This window comes from Rhinatrema bivittatum, chromosome 6, assembly GCF_901001135.1.
Source record: "Rhinatrema bivittatum chromosome 6, aRhiBiv1.1, whole genome shotgun sequence".
In the NCBI taxonomy this organism is placed as follows: Eukaryota; Metazoa; Chordata; class Amphibia; order Gymnophiona; family Rhinatrematidae; genus Rhinatrema; species Rhinatrema bivittatum.
Window position 1 is genome coordinate 262091436 of NC_042620.1, and position 15689 is coordinate 262107124.

The window sequence follows — 15689 nt, forward strand, 5'->3', positions numbered from 1 at the left end:
GGGGGAGGGAGGAAGTCTGGTAGAACGTCCCATGGAAAATTGTAGCAATCTACTCTCGAAATCTATCTTTAAGTTTTGTTACCACCAAATATTTTTGGGCCTAGTACAAAAGCCTCCAGGGTGTTGGGTATTGCCCTGCACACAAGAGAATTTATACACCAGAAAGTCAAAATTAGCCAAAAAAAAAAATCAGCTCTTCCCAACAATTAAATTCTCTGGAGATATGTTCAGGTCAGAGACTGATGTTTCCCAGTATATTTTATACTAATCAGCTATTAATATTCTCTATCAGGCAATAACAGTTTGCAACCTTTGATGTCTCTGGCTTGCTTTTCAGGCTGTCTTTTTTTTTTTTCTCATTCTCAGGTCCTCTCTCTCTCTCTCTCTTGTACCCTCTTTCCTTCTTCTTTGTCTCTATCCTTGAGTGGATATATATTTTTTTGTTTGTTTATAATTTTTATTGAGGATTTTACATCAAATAACAAGAGCAAGGTTACATACACAGTTTCAAGGAGCACCGCCAGGTACAGCCAAACCAAGTACAATTAAACGTTTGCTCCCCCGCTTTCACGGTATAGAACAAGAAACAATAACAACAATAACAATGTCTGCTGTAACCACTGCCAAAATTTCGGCCAAACAAGACAAACCTTCACAGCCCGTAGAGATGCAGCTTAAACGGGAGGAGAGGGGAAAGGGAGGGGGGGAGAGGGACGATGGAGGGATGGGAGGGTGGAGGGTGGGTAGAGTTCCTGACATTCGGTTATTTCACTGTACTTCAGAAAAAGGTTCTCCTTTACAGTTTGGTTGCACCTACGCATCAGATAAAGCTCCCCATGATCTTTATTTTTGCAACTATGGATATTTTAATTCATTCTCTTCCCTTGATGCTCTCCTTTCCCTCCTACTTTCTCTCCTCCATTCATCATGCCCTTTCTCTTCCACGATCTCCCAGAATTCCCCACCCTCAAACACAGGGTCCTCTCTCTCTCTCCTATCCCTTTTCTCTACCTATTCCCAACTTATTTCTCCATCTCTATCTTCCCAGAACCTGATCCTCCCTCCCTCTCTCTATCCTGGGCCCTCTTTCTGTCTTTATCACCCTGGCCCTTATCCAGGGTCCTTTCTCCCTTCTTCCTCTCCCTCAGTCCCTGGTCTTCTCTCTCTCTCTCCCTTCTCCTGCCTCCTCTTGATTTTCCCCCTTCATATCTGATTCTCTCTCTTTCCTTTCCTCCCCCTTTTCCCGCTTCCTTCCTCCCTTGGTATGGCCCAGCTTGTCCTGCCCAACCTCTCCCTAGCCCCCCTCCCCACACACCAGTAGGAGCAGCAGTGCATAATACTGTATCAGCACCCTGTGCCTCCCCCCCCCCCCAAGCATTCACACACTCCTGTCCCTCCCTTAACATTCACCATCTTTTGCACTGCCCTCCCCCAAGCATTCACCCTTTCTCCCCTCACCCCCTCCCCTTCCTTTCCCACACATCAGTCTCACCTGGCTGTACCACTGCCTGACTCCTTACTCTGGTGGCATCTGAATCGCAAGTCCCTGCAACACAGCCACCTGAGGCCTGGAGAGCACAGCGGCAGTGTTGCCAACTCCTACATGAAAGAAAGTCACTAGATTCACGGTGAAGTCTCCAGATTGGGTGAAAAGTAGCTAAAACCATGCTGTTGTGCAGTGGCGTCAGCATAGCTGGTGGGCCTACGATTGTTGGGGAAAGAGGGGTGGATCACACTCACACACATTCTCTCGCTCTTTTCAGAAAATGACACACACACACATCTGCATTCTCTGCCACACACACTTTCTTAGACACACTTAGCCACTGACGCACTCTCTCAGACACAGGCACATGTGCTTTCTCGGATACTCGGACATACACACCCTCTGTCTCAGACACGCATGCTTCTAGTCCTGCTCATGTGCTCACTCACTGAGTGGCCCCTCCCCTGGGATGGCTAACCAAGGGCACCGCAGCATCTTCATATAAAGTTCTGCACTTGCGGCCTGCCCTTTGCCCAGCCTGCAGCAGCCACCTTTACAATTCCTCCTCCCTCTTCGGGACACTCACTCAGGCCGATGGAATAAGACGTGCATTAAAACGGGCCACCTTGTTGAGCGCCCTTTTTATCTAATGCGGCGCAGCCACGTCTCCTGGGCGCCCCGTGCAATATTTAATGAGCTGCTGCGTTAGAAAGGACGCACTAGGGGAGAATTGTGCTGCCCTGGTGCTCAAATGCAGGGGGCGCCCAGGAGACGTGACTGTGCGCGCGCACAATTGCAACGGGAGCTCAATACGAGCGTCCGTTTTATCCCCGCCTCAGGTCGACTTCTCCCAATATACACGCACGATAGGCACGCACAAAAGCAAGGGGCACAATCGGCCTGAAGCGTGCCTATCGTGCATCCACATTTTTTATTTTCATCAAACCATTGCCTTATATTGTTATTCTTAAAGAGGGCAGGCAGTAGATTGAAGCATCGCAACGATGCCGTTAGGAGGAACCACAGAGGATGGTATTCTTAAAACTTCTCCTGAGCCCTTGAACTCACGGACCGATTTAACTCCGGCTCTCGGGCTGGAGTTAAATTTGTCGCGTTAAAAAGTGTGCGTCGGGCCTCCCCGGCGATTTTCTGCATCAGCCGGGTAATAGTTAATAGCCTCCTCTACATGAAATGTACAGGTGCCGAGTGCTATCGCTACGCGTTTGTTTTGGGTGCGCATTTTGGACGCGCTGATCTCCTTACTGCATGGGGCGATGTAGTCTAGCGCGACCGAAACGCACGTCCCACCTCGCCTAAACCTGGGCGCTAGGCTGGGCGCACTTTATTGCCTCGGCCCCCGCCGTGTCCATGGCCCACTGCAACGCCCTTCTCTGAAATCAGCCGGGGCCAGCTCACACAGAGGCTTTACTAGTGGCACAGGGAACTACCCTGACTCCCAGTAGCACTGCAAAAAAACAAAAAAAAAAATGGACTGAAGATAAAACATAGACACGCTCCTTGTCTTTTGTCTTCCTGCTGCTGTCAGCCTGTCAAAAGGTGACAATGCTTCAGTTCCTGTTTTTATATTTCATTTTTTTGCTCGCTGTGATTTGTTCTTTCTTTTTTTTCTCCAGAGAGGTTGGCCATGATGTCCGTGGTATTGGTGGGGGGTAGGGGGAATGGGTTAGGACTGAACCAGCAGAGCCTGTTCTGAGACGTGAGGAGGGACTATAGCGAGGGGGAGAGAGAGAGAGGACGGGACCAGCCAGCGTGGCACTCTAGCCAAGGAAGATCTCATTGTCTCCTACTTTCCTGCTCCATTCTAGCCAGAGGAGGTCTCACTCTCTTACACCTTCCTGGGGCTCTCTAGCCAGAGAAGACCTCGCTCTCTCTTGCACTTTTCTGCTTCCAGATATGTTATGTAATTAAGGAGCCCAATGGAGATTTTTAGAGCTGAGAGAAAAGTCAATTTTAGATGTGCAGCTAAATTGTCCAAAGAATTAGCTAAATTAGCATCCTGTCTCATTCACAGCTCTAAAATATCCATTTGGTTCAAAAGGTCGCCAAATTTAGTGACAACACTTGCAACAATGTACAGCAGAGAAGAGATTTTGTACTTAGGGCAGCAGTTGGGGGTGGGGAGGGGCAGGAGCTAGGAGCAGAGGCTTTTCCCTACCGTTCACTACTGCTGTGAGGGCTTCCCTGGTCCTGCCCCTTCTCTCAGTCCTGGTTTCCTGGGGGATATAGGAAAGAGGGGGCTGAAGCAGCAAGCAAGCGATTTGGGGCACTGTCCAACAGAATCCAGCGTGAGCCCAGGGAGGAAAGTCAATGCTGAGGCTGCCAGCACCGCAGCACGGGAAGGATTTTCCCAAGGCACAGAAGTGCTGCCCTAGACAGGTGCTTAGGTTGCCTATACCTAGATATGGCCTTGGACATAACATCCCAGCTCTCTCTCACTAGCACTAAGTATAGCTGGGAGCTCTCCGGAATTCTAAAGGAATTGCCGGGTCCTCTGGGCCAACATCAGAAAACTCCGGGTGCTGTTGCAGGAGACCCTGGAAGAAAAAAAAGTCGCTGGGAGCAAGGCCTGGAGGAGATCTGTCGGGGCCATTTAAGGTTGAGAAAAGTAAATGTCAGTTGGGCTGTTAAACATGATTCTTTCTTGGTGCTCACAGCAAGAAAAAAGAAAAAGTCCATTTAAATAGATTTCTAGATAGCCTATACAATATACATATTGTATACATATACAATTATCAAGAATAAATAAAAATAACACATAGAAATACCACAATAATACATAAAGCATACCTAATCTCACAGTATTCTACATCCCACTGCATTTAGTCATGCCAGCCAAATTAAGGCAAAATAATGAGGACATATATATATATATATATATATATATATACGGTATACAGATTTATAATGAAAATCTGGGATGGTAACTTTAAAACTTGTGTGAGCAGGTATATGGTACGCAGGTATATGGGCACATGTGTGCTTGCACATGTATTTTATATTGAGTTAACAAATGCACACACACTAAATAAAACACATGCAAATCTACTCAATATGTTTGCATATCAAAAAAAATGTAGCATGTATTTAAACATGTCCGCATAAATGTTGACTTATCCTGCTAAGGGGCGACAAATATTTGGCTAAGAAGCGCTGTGGCAACTTATCGGGATAAGTAGACCTATTAAGATTTATCTGGCTATATAAGATTTAAGTAACAGAAAAGAGCTACATAGGTGGATAAGTAAGATAAAGAGATAGCCAGCTATCTTACTTATCTGGCTATGTAGTGCTTTTAAGACTTAGCCGGATAAGTATAAAATTATCCAGATAAGTGGTGCACATCAGCTATGCATGTGTATTTGTCTCCTAATTTTTATCATTTACATGAGGAAATGTAAGTCGCCTATTTTCCTTAGCACTTGGCTTCTATGCATGTAAATCATCCAATTTTATAACATGCATGCATGAAGGAAATTACCAGTTTAACCAGTTAGTCCACCGGTTTGACCAGTCTGTCTTGATCTTCAGCCTGAACTCTTCCCCCCCCCCCCCCCCCCCCTCTCCCCGTTTATCCACACCCCTCACCCTTTCAGTATCTGGCTATAAAGTTTTATTCTGACATGCACCAGATAATTAGCAGGTTTCAGTATGCACAGGTAACAGCTGCACATGCGTCACTTTCCTCGATTATAAAAGAGCAACTTATATGTGTAAATGTTAGCCCCACCCCATTTGTACACAAGCACATTTATTTGTGCACCAATACATGCACGTGTATGTGTGAGATTTATAAAATAGCACTCCTGTGAATATGCGCTATTGGCGTGCAAATCTGCTACTTTGTGTGTGTGCATCTCTTTTAAAATTAACTTTTAAGTTATTGTCTTTTTAAGCACAGGCTACAATGCATCCCAAGGAAGATTTAAATTAAAAAAAAAAAAAGACTAGTGGCATTATGTCAGTGGTTTTATTGGGGGTTCTATTACATTAATGTGCTGTGCCCAGTTTTTTTTGTTTTTTTTTAATTTTGGGGTGCATTTTGGAAGTACTGCAGGGCAAGATGAAGTTGGGGGCACATGCCCCAGGCTCCCCCCTCCGATAAAATTTCATGTATTTAAATAAGCCATTTGTAGATCTAACATGAGTAATATAGCTGTTTATGTGATCATTTCAATCTATCGCGTACATTAGAGCTTGACAAAATGATGGAAAAGGACTGGCAAGAACTGGCTGTTTTTCAACCAGAATCTGGTACGGGGCCATTGGCAAAGTGGCAACCTTGTTGTGATCTATAAGAGAGACGCAGGCTTGCCGATGCGTTTAAGCAGGAGAGGATGCGAGGCCGTTGAAGAGAGACGACTTGAACTTGATCTGTGTTCCATCTAGCACAGTGCTCTTGCAGTTTATTCTTTGTAAGGTTTTACACGGGGATGGTACATCATTGTATCAGTTATACAAATTATGAAAGCACTACGTTTCGCTCTTTGAGGTGTACAGACGGTTAAAGGGAAGCCGGGGCCTGCCAGGGTGCGACACCAAGTCGGGAGGTGGAGAATGGTCAATTGCGACGAAAGGAAGCTTCTGCTAGAAGACGGAGACCCCTCCATAAATTAGAACACAAGATCATGCTGAAAATAACATGAAATTACCTAATTGCATTTTAGTTTCATATTGGCATGTTTGTTAGCTATTTTAAATGTACCCCTCAAAGCAGAGATCTAACGAGAGCCCCCCCCCCCCCCGATGCTTTGTTACACCGTTATGACCGCTTGACCTCTCCCCTTGAGCCAGCCTCCACTTACCCCCTCGGTGAGAGATGTGACGGCAGTGGAAGGGAAGCTGTTTCTTCCGGTGCAGGAGCTGAGGGTTCCTCAGCAGGTACCACGATGTCAGGGAATAACCCCCCAGCAGCGGCAGCGCATAGTACAGAGCACGGGGCATGGCGCGACAGAGGATGGAGAGGCTGCAGTTCTGGAGTGACCCCCAAGCTGCAGGTACAGCAAACTCCCTCGCGTAAAACGGCAGGGCGAGCAATAAAGCCAGGGAGTGACAGGGCGAGAGAGCGAGCACATTCCTCCCCTCCTGCAGAGCTGGTTTGAGCAGTTTTACCTCCCTTGCTTTCCCATCTATTTTTCTGGGTGCAGATATTGGGCCAGGGCTGGCCCTTTTCCTTTTATTAGCATTTTCTGGTCCAGCTGTAAACTTTTCATCGCCTTTCTTTTGTTTCACGTTCAACACCACATGCTGCACCTTCCAGTTAAACATTACCTAGTTACCATATGAACAGATCCAGAGCATCGATTGCCAACCCAAGGCGGTCAGAGATGGGAGAGGCCTCCGACAGAGGAGAGCTGGCAGAAAATATATTGCGGGTCCTGGGCTAATGGCAAGTTTTGTGCGCTTCCATGCCAAAGGACCCCTGTTCTTTCCCCCCCCCCCCCCCCCCTACACCTCATGTCATTATGTTTTAATTAACTCCTGCCTTTACCTTTCTTCCAGCTATTTAAGCTTCCAAGTTTTTACTCCTTGTTAAATGTAACTTTGCCTTATTCACCTCTATTGTTAATTACTTTATTTATTGTTTCAGTTATACCCTTGTTCTATGTAAACCGATCCGATATGGTTATTACTATGAAGGTCGGTATAAAAATGTGTTAAATAAATAAATGTCAGCTAGGGTTAAGGATACTGCAGATACAACATTCACCAGTTGGAGGGGAAAAAATTATGTTATAGTGACCAGATTTAGAATCCACAATACAGGGCAAAAGATCTGGGGCATGGCTCGTAGGCCCATTGCTGTAATAATCAAACTGGATTGAAAGGATGGGTCAATTAAAATAAGGGAAAAATCCTCTGGGTGTTGTGCTTAAGAGCTCATGGTGCCAGAATCCCAGCCCTAAATGAACTGGAAGAAAAAGAAAGAAGGAACAAGGACCAAAAAAAAAAAAAAAAAAAATCACATCTGCAAAAGCTGGGGGTTAACAATAAGGGTCAGTTGCCCTAGTGAGAGCATCTCCTGCTGGTACCAGGGAGACACTGCCATTCTCAGCACTCAGGCTTGCGAGACTGCTCTCCTAAAGTCATCAGTTTCTAGTATCAGAAAGACTGACACCTGACATTTGACTGAATATTTTAAAAGGAACCCCCCAAAAAAAACCACTGCAGGGAGGAGACGTTAGCCCTAGTACATTAGGAATGTTTTATTAGTTTACTGTACAATTAAGCATACAGAAAGATACAGAACACCTTATGTTGCTGGACAAGCAAGACCCTGTAGCTGACATCTTTGAAGTTGGGATGGTGGAATCAGGACAGCAGGCTATAAAATATTGTAGGTTACCTGCCATCACAGCAGCCCTTGGTGCAGGAATAGTGCAACCCACACTAATACCCTTCCCAAAATATAACCATCCTTCCATTACATCTTGCTCCTTTTATACAGATCACTCTCACTGTGCAGGGCCATTTTTTATATATATGTACAAGATTTCCCACATCCCACTATCCCATTTACACATACAGCATTCCCATTTTATAGAGGGATATTTGTTACAGGTGTGCTCATAAGTTTACATAGCCCTGCCAGAATGTGGGATATGTAGCATTTTAAAGAAAACATGATCAAACACAACAGCTGTTATTTTTAATGTTTCAAATTAAATCACAGAATAGAACAATCATTAAACAAACACTAGCAATAAAGGAAATAATAAAATGGTCCTATTCAAGAGTTTACATACCCTTTGAATGGTTGGGCTGATAATATATACTGCTTGAGTTGGTAGGGGGGAATTCTGCACAAAAAAATGTAAAATTCTGCAGACTTTATATTGGTCAAAATAATTTCCATGACAAAAATGTAATTACTTAAAGCCTAATTAATACAGAAAAAAGTTATTACTTAGAGATTCAGAAATATTTTGAGTAGAATGGCCCTAGACATGCACAGTAAGTGTCCCTTCCACACTCGCTTTCCCTACTCCCCTGGGCACTTTGCCCTCTCAGGCCAACGCCTCCACCTGCCAGTATCTCTCCCCTCCACCTCTAGGCTCAACTCTATCACCAGTCCCAGAGTTTGACACTGTTCTCAGTACTGCCCCCCCCCCCCCCCCTCCACACACACACACCTGTCCCCTCTTTCAGGGTGTCTCTCTCTCTTGCATACACATGCATCCATCCTCACCCAGGCTCTCTCTCACTCATGCACACTCTCACACAGGCTCTGTCTCACATATACACAATCCCTTCACACAAGCTCACACCCTCACTCCTTCACAATCTCCTATAGGCTCCCTCTGTCTGGAACCCACACTCAAGCATTCCCCCACTCACCTTCTCTCTCTCTCTCTCTCTCAGCGGGGCCTTCATATTCACTGCGAGCAAAGTGCATCCTATGGGGGCCTTTATCTTTGTTACAAATGGCATGGCAGAGTCTCCTCTGCCATTATATACATATGGGGGGGGGGGGGAGAATTCTGTGCTCCCCAGTAGCACAGAATGCCCCCAGGAATATAAATACAATCAATGTATAAACAGTCAATGATTGTCTTAGCTCAAGAAACCCTTGTCTCTTTCATCCAGGGCTGCATTGATTTTGGTGATTATGGAAGCATGGGGAAAGCAAAAAACAAAAAAACTGTCAAAGTAGCTCAACTAAAAGATATCCAAAAGATTTGAAAATGCAAATCGGTACTATTCAATGCTGATGAAGAAGTAGAGATCTATAGGTTCAGTTAATACCACGACCGGCCAAGAAAGGTTTCAGACAACTGCCAGGAAAATTTATTGGGATGCAAAGAAAAAACACATAAGCAACTTCTACTCCAATACAGACTTCTCTGAAACAAAGTGGTATGGGTGTCTCAGCATGCATAATTACCTACCATAATAGGATGCATGGTAGAGTTACCAGAAGCACTGACACCCTAAAACAGCCAGCTAACAATACACCAACCAGCACCTAAAGAAGCCTCAAAACTTCTAGAACAAAATAATTTGGAGTTATGAAACAAAACTGAATTTTATAGTCACAACCATCAACCCTATATTTGTAGAGGAGTCAACACCCGCCTTACTATGAAGCATGGAGGTGGATCGCTGCTGTTGTGGGGATAATGTGAGCTACAGCAGCACAAGGCAATTTAATCAAAATTGATGGCAGGATGAATGCATTTTATCAGAAAATAATGGAGGAGAATTTCATTCAACAACCAGGAAGCTGCACATGGGGCACACTTGGACTTTCCAACATGACAATGATCCAAAGCATAAGGCCAAGACGACCCTTCAGCAGCTGTAGCCGGAGCAAGTGAAGGCTCTGGAGTGGCCATCATGCTCCTACTCTCAGAATCACTGAGGCACTTTGGGGAGAACTCAAACCTGCAGTTCCTGCTAGACAACCAAAGAATTTACAGGAGCTGGAGGCTTTTTCCAAGAGGAATGGGCAGCTTTATCACATGAGAAAATAAAGGGCCTCATTCACAACTATCACAAAAGATTGCAAACCATCACTAATGCAAAAGGGGGGCAAATACACAATCTTAAGCAGGAAGGATATGTAAACTTTTGAACAGGACCATTTTATTTCCTTTATTGCTATGTTTAATGACAGGACTATTTTGTGATGCAAAAAACAATTTGAAACACAAAAATAACAGATGTTTTATATCACTCATACTTTTGTAATAATTTTGATTTGCAGCACGTGCCTGTGCTGATTATTGGGGGGGGGGTCCAGTGTTGTGCTATTTTTTGTATGCATTTTGAAAAATGATGAGAAATTAAAATTTTCAGCAATGTTTAGGGACTGCATGGGTGAATGATCAATACAGGATACTTCTCTCATGCTAGAGAAGTTTTGCCCATGGGCCCAACTTACTGACACCCATTTAATTCAGATTAATTGGGGAGTGGTTCATTGTGCCTTATTAAACATATTTCTGTTCCTTGTTTAGATTTCTTAAAATGCAACACATCATACAAATTCTGGTAGAGACCTGTAAACTTATGAGCACAACTGTATATGCTAAAGTTCCAGTTCCTTTTTCCATCCTCTGTTACCAAGTGGCACTGTATACACTAAACCTGCTGCAACATAGGCAGGAACAAGAGAAAAGCAGAGGATGGAGAGAAAATACTACTACTACTGCATTAATTCAAATAGGAAAGATTGAAATCTTTGCAATGGATAGCTGAGCCTGTCTGCTAAGCTAGAAGAGGGGGTTGCATAGTTGAGATTATGATAATGTACAAAATTCCTGTTGCCAGTCACTGGAGCACCTATTCCTGCCTGCCCAAAGGCCTAAATTACTATGAAGAGGATGCAAGGGCTCTACCTGAACTACAGTAATACAGGATTCAGGAGATCCTAAAGTACAAGAAATAGTAGCTCCACCCTAGAGGCTCACTTGATTTAAAAAAAAAAAAAAGACTGATTTCTTGTTTTGTTTTTGCAATCTCCCATTGGATTTCCTCAACATGAATCACCTTCAAGTATGTGCCTACTGACCACAGAGTAAGGAAACAGAAGGCACACAGGGCTACATTCTGAATGTGGGTACATTTAACCTATGGGAAATAGGAGAGTCTATGTATAAAACAGAACACCCTGTATCTTTACTCCATGCATCTGTGTGTGGGAGTGCATGTATATGCACATCTAGTTTTAGCAAATGTGTTAAATTTGTGTCACAAAACTTTGAACAATGCAAGTTTAAAAACTGTTTCCTATTTTACAGTGGTTTTCTAAAAATGAGCACCAGCCCCCTTACATACCCCATTGATAGGCTGAAACAGAACAACCAGGAGAAAGCAGCTAGATGTGGTGGTAGGCACTCACTTTCTTTTTTATGTTTTAATTTTGTGCTCAGGCCCTTTTCAAAGGGGTTGATAAAACATCATGGACAGAGTAGGTGCATAGGCTAGGGTGCAGGCCTTAGGCTGTAGGTTGAAGGTAGATTTCTACTTGGCTCTTTTCCACCTCCCGAAACACAAATACAAAACTCTTAACACTGAACTTTTTATATATACATATATAGACTTTTAATAAACAATCCCTTTTTGTTTTTTTTTTTGTTTTATGATTTCAAGTTCGCAAACACATATGCAAAAAACAAAAGCTAGCCCTGCTGCAGGCGGACAGTTGGTCAGAGAAACATCTGTGTATACTGTAGCTAGATTTCAGACTACATCCCATGGAGGGACCCCCTAAGAGGTGCTTATAAAATTAAACTTGGCACAGGAGGAACCACTTGCTCTGCCATCCCCTCTTTCTCCCACCTACTGCCTACCAACAAATCCTTTCCAGGTGAGAAAGGGTATGTGGATCCAAGGGACTAGTAATGACTAGCAGTCACCAATACTCACTAGCAAGTAGTTACTAATAAGCACTGCTAGCCACTCAGTCACTAACAGGCACTGGTAGTCACTCAAACTCTGGCAATCACTAGTAGTCATTAACAGTCTCCAAGAGTCAGTGCAAACAAAAGAATAAAACATTAAGTCCAGAGCAGCAATTTCTGACAGCACTTGCAGGAGATGAGACCCATGCATTGGGACACATCAGCTTTTGCACACGGCTTCCCTGGCAGTGAACAGACCATTGATTAGAGGAGCAAGAGGATGAGGTGCCCCATCGTCCAATAAACCACCGTCGCAAAACTAATCTTTGTACTTATCTGCACAATCAACTTGAGTGAGGAAAATCAGGTTCTCTCTTCCCTCTCTGGCATCAGATACTGGTTTCTGCAGTACAGGAGAGGGTGGCAGTGGGGAGGGGAATGTGTTGACAGGTAGGGTAAGGAGCAGGGAACATTTTGTCTCCCAGGCCCCATGCAGAAGGGAGGGCAGGGCTCCCTCCATTAACCAAACAGAGCATGTGAGTGCCTGCTCAGTCAGGACAGGAAGCAGCTGAGGAATGTGCATAGATCAGAGAGATCCAGAGTTATGTTAGCTAAAGAAAGGGGTGTGTGTGTGTGTGTGTGTGGGGGGGGGGGGGGGGGGGGGGACGACGAACAGAGGGAGGAGAAAGCACAGTAAGTGTTTTCTATCACCGTGAGTTAGGAACCACAGTCCCACAGCTTCACTTTACAAGGGACCCTATTCATAATGATCCACAGTGGATAGTATCCATTGGAGGGGCTGCTCTGCAAATTTCCTGTCGCTTCCATTTCACAATAGTCTAAATCTTGGGATGGCTTTAGTTTTGCATTAGTTTTACCAGAGAACAGATACATTGCCATTGACCAAGATCTATGCCAAGGTGGATGGGTACAAAGGATATCTGCTACCACGCAGGAACTACGCCCAGAACAGAGAAGGTAAAATGAGGAAGACCAGGCAGAAAGAGGTATGCTGCAGGTCCCTTTGGATCGCCTCTGAAAAAGTTTCTTAATGACTTCTGACAGGAGCCTCCAAGGGCTAGTCATGTTAGCAAGTCCACACATGCCATTCTACACCGTGGCACAGCTATTACAGTGGTCTATGCTGTGTCTGTTATAACCTCGGTCCATAGCCAAAATTAGATGCTATGTTTATGGCTGAAGTCACCGCTGACCATTCTCAACATGGCTGCTCCTAGGAGAAGAGGTTAAAGGGCACAAGCTCATCTGCCAAGCAGCCCATTACCAGCAACAGTAGCTAAACAAGGATACAGTGCTGTAAATCTGCCACATTTAAATTCAGCATGGGCCACTTTACATCAAATGTTGGAACGCACAGAAGAGAGGGCAGGATCCTCTTTCAGACTATCCCAGTCACTATAAAGTTACAGATGCTCTCTCCCTCTTACCAGCCTCATCATACATTTGCACTGGTACCTAATGTTTCAATTTAAAAGGCAGACTTTTCAGCAAAGGAGAGCATGCAAGGGAAAGTGTCTATTCCATTTAAAAAAAAAAGAAAAAAAAAAGCACCCACTCCTAGGCTAAAAGTAGCCATCTGTCTGCTCCAGACTCCACATATACAAAGACATACAGTACATTCCATACATATACAGTATAGTATACATACAGTGCATATATATATACATTGTCTATAAATGTCCTGTATACATACTGTGTATATATATATATAGCTCTATAAATATAGACGTCATACATTATGTTTCTGGTAACTTCTCTCCGCCCCTAATGCACAAGTTAGAAAGCCCAGGAAAATATATAACGATTAAGAAAAGCAAGACTTTGTACTCATCCCGCTGAAGCAGCACCCCCTCCCCACATATACGATTATTCCTCTTTAAATTATATATATATTTAAAAAATAAAAAAGCACAATTCATTTCCCCCAAGGCGGCATAGAACAGTCAAAGCAGGAAGGGGTTATAGCCACACATTAAAAAAAAAAAAAAAAAAAAAAAAGGTATGCTCTCTGCAATTCCTCTCAAATTACCATCACCAACAAAAACAAAAACCCTCCTGAACACAAGATTAAGAAAAGCAAGAAAGACATTCAGAGTTAAGACAATCCCCCTCCTCTCACCTGCCCAATAATATTGGAGTACAGGGTTTGGGGACGTGTCGTCTCTCCATCCCACACCCCTGAAAATGTATTGAATATTTAATACAGTCAAGAGAGCACAGTAGCAGCAGCAGCAGGACCCCTCCTCCCCTCCATAAAGCAATAAACTATACATTTCCCTCCCTCACAGAGCAATGGACAATACCCCTCACGCAGAACAGAAAAATCAGTACAACCAATGCAGAAGAAATAAAAATATATACCCACCCTAACAGGAATCAATTGATCCCAGAGAGAATACCAGGATAGCAGAAGGGGAGGAGTTTGAGGGATGGGGGTGGGGGTAAGGCCTCTCTGCTCCCCCCTACAGAACATACAGTCACATGACGATATCACTGAAATATCACAGAGGCCTGGGGTGGCTTTCAGAATGAGTGCTTTGGGAAGAGGAGCTGGACAGATGTAGGGACTGAAGCCAGCGATGCTTTAGGCCAGTGCAGGCATCGGGGGCAGGGATGGGGGGAATGTTCCTGTGGCACTTTTTTTTTTGGGAGGGGGAGAAGGCTGTTACTCTATCGGAGGTCATGCCTCTTCTTCCTTCTCCCACCGACGTTCTGGATCTGTAGGTTCCAGTTTCCAGGCAGCCTGTGTGAATCAAGGAGAAAGAGTGAGGTGGAAGAGAGAGAGAGGCAGACAAACCAACATGAGGTGAGAGAGAGAGACGGAGAGGAAGGGTACACTGATAGGACAGAGATGAGACCTGAACTCTTCATGGGACACTGACCAGTCTGAGTCTCCTGACTGGGGTTGTAGTGGGGACCCCTCAAGGCTGGAAACGAGCCGTTTCTTCAAAGATCAGTTGCTTCAGCTTCTCCTTAGGCAGGTCGTCTAGCTCCATGTCAAAGGTAAATGGTGCCTCTGCCACAGGCTACAGACAAATGAGAGAGAGAGAGGCTGGTGGATAAAATGAGTGAGCACTTAATGAAGAACAGAATGCTAAAGATTGGAAGAGTATGGGCATATTTCCCCAGTCAAACATGTCCTTTAAGACCAAGGCAGCTGAACAGAGAAAGTTGGAGAAGGAAGATGTGTTCCTCCATAATAGGAGGGTGCACGATGTCGGTCAGCAGTGAAGGATGGAAAAGAATGGGCACACTCCGCTACCTGAAGAATACATAAAGTGATTAAACAGCTTATGGGAATTCATTGTACTGGATCTTAACTCAGCCCATTACTCGAATCATCGCCATGTAGGAGCTTGATAATACCAGCTACAAGTAAAGAGAACCCCCCCCCCAATCTCACCCTTCCAAGACAAGGGTGAGAAACCCACAGGACAGAATAGGGATGGAGGTTTAAACAGGAAAAGGGGAATACTTCCTGTTTCTGCTTTGTGGTGCGTACACAGGAACTCACACCCACTTTTTCCCCCCATTTACTAAATAGCTATGACCCAGCTCCTGTGGGCATGAACATCACTGTGGACTGAGGTCTCAGACAGCACAAGGTCGATCTGCTAAGAGGAAAAGGAAGGAGTTAGTGACTCTGGATATGTCACCTCATCTGAGGGGTCGTAGTACTGCTCCAGATATGGATGAGACAGGGACTCCTCTACTGTGATCCTTCGATTGGGGTTGAAAGTCAGCATCTTGTCCAGAAGGTCAAGGGCTGAAAAAATTGAGAGGGAAAGGAGGAGAAAAGAAAAAAAAAAAAGTAAATT

The 15689-nt window shown here is 44.4% G+C and overlaps 2 protein-coding genes across 3 annotated transcripts in view; both read right to left on the reverse strand.

The window, feature by feature from the left end:
- Positions 1-6767, reverse strand: part of GDPD3 (glycerophosphodiester phosphodiesterase domain containing 3) — a 32701-nt gene extending 25934 nt beyond the window's left edge. The window contains exon 1 of one of the 2 annotated variants that reach the window (XM_029607009.1): positions 6310-6767. In XM_029607009.1, the coding sequence (XP_029462869.1) occupies positions 6310-6448 (139 nt within the window). In that variant the 5' untranslated portion in view covers positions 6449-6767. The remainder of the gene's footprint in view (positions 1-6309) is intronic. The other variant, XM_029607010.1, reaches the window with a different exon arrangement.
- A 4782-nt stretch (positions 6768-11549) lies between these two features.
- Positions 11550-15689, reverse strand: part of LOC115094205 (mitogen-activated protein kinase 1-like) — a 40826-nt gene continuing 36686 nt past the window's right edge. The window contains exons 7-9 of the mRNA XM_029607011.1: positions 15528-15637; positions 14754-14897; positions 11550-14614 (exon numbers count right to left, since the gene is read on the reverse strand). Coding sequence (XP_029462871.1) covers positions 14793-14897; positions 15528-15637 — 215 coding nt within the window. The 3' untranslated portion in view covers positions 11550-14614; positions 14754-14792. The remainder of the gene's footprint in view (positions 14615-14753; positions 14898-15527; positions 15638-15689) is intronic.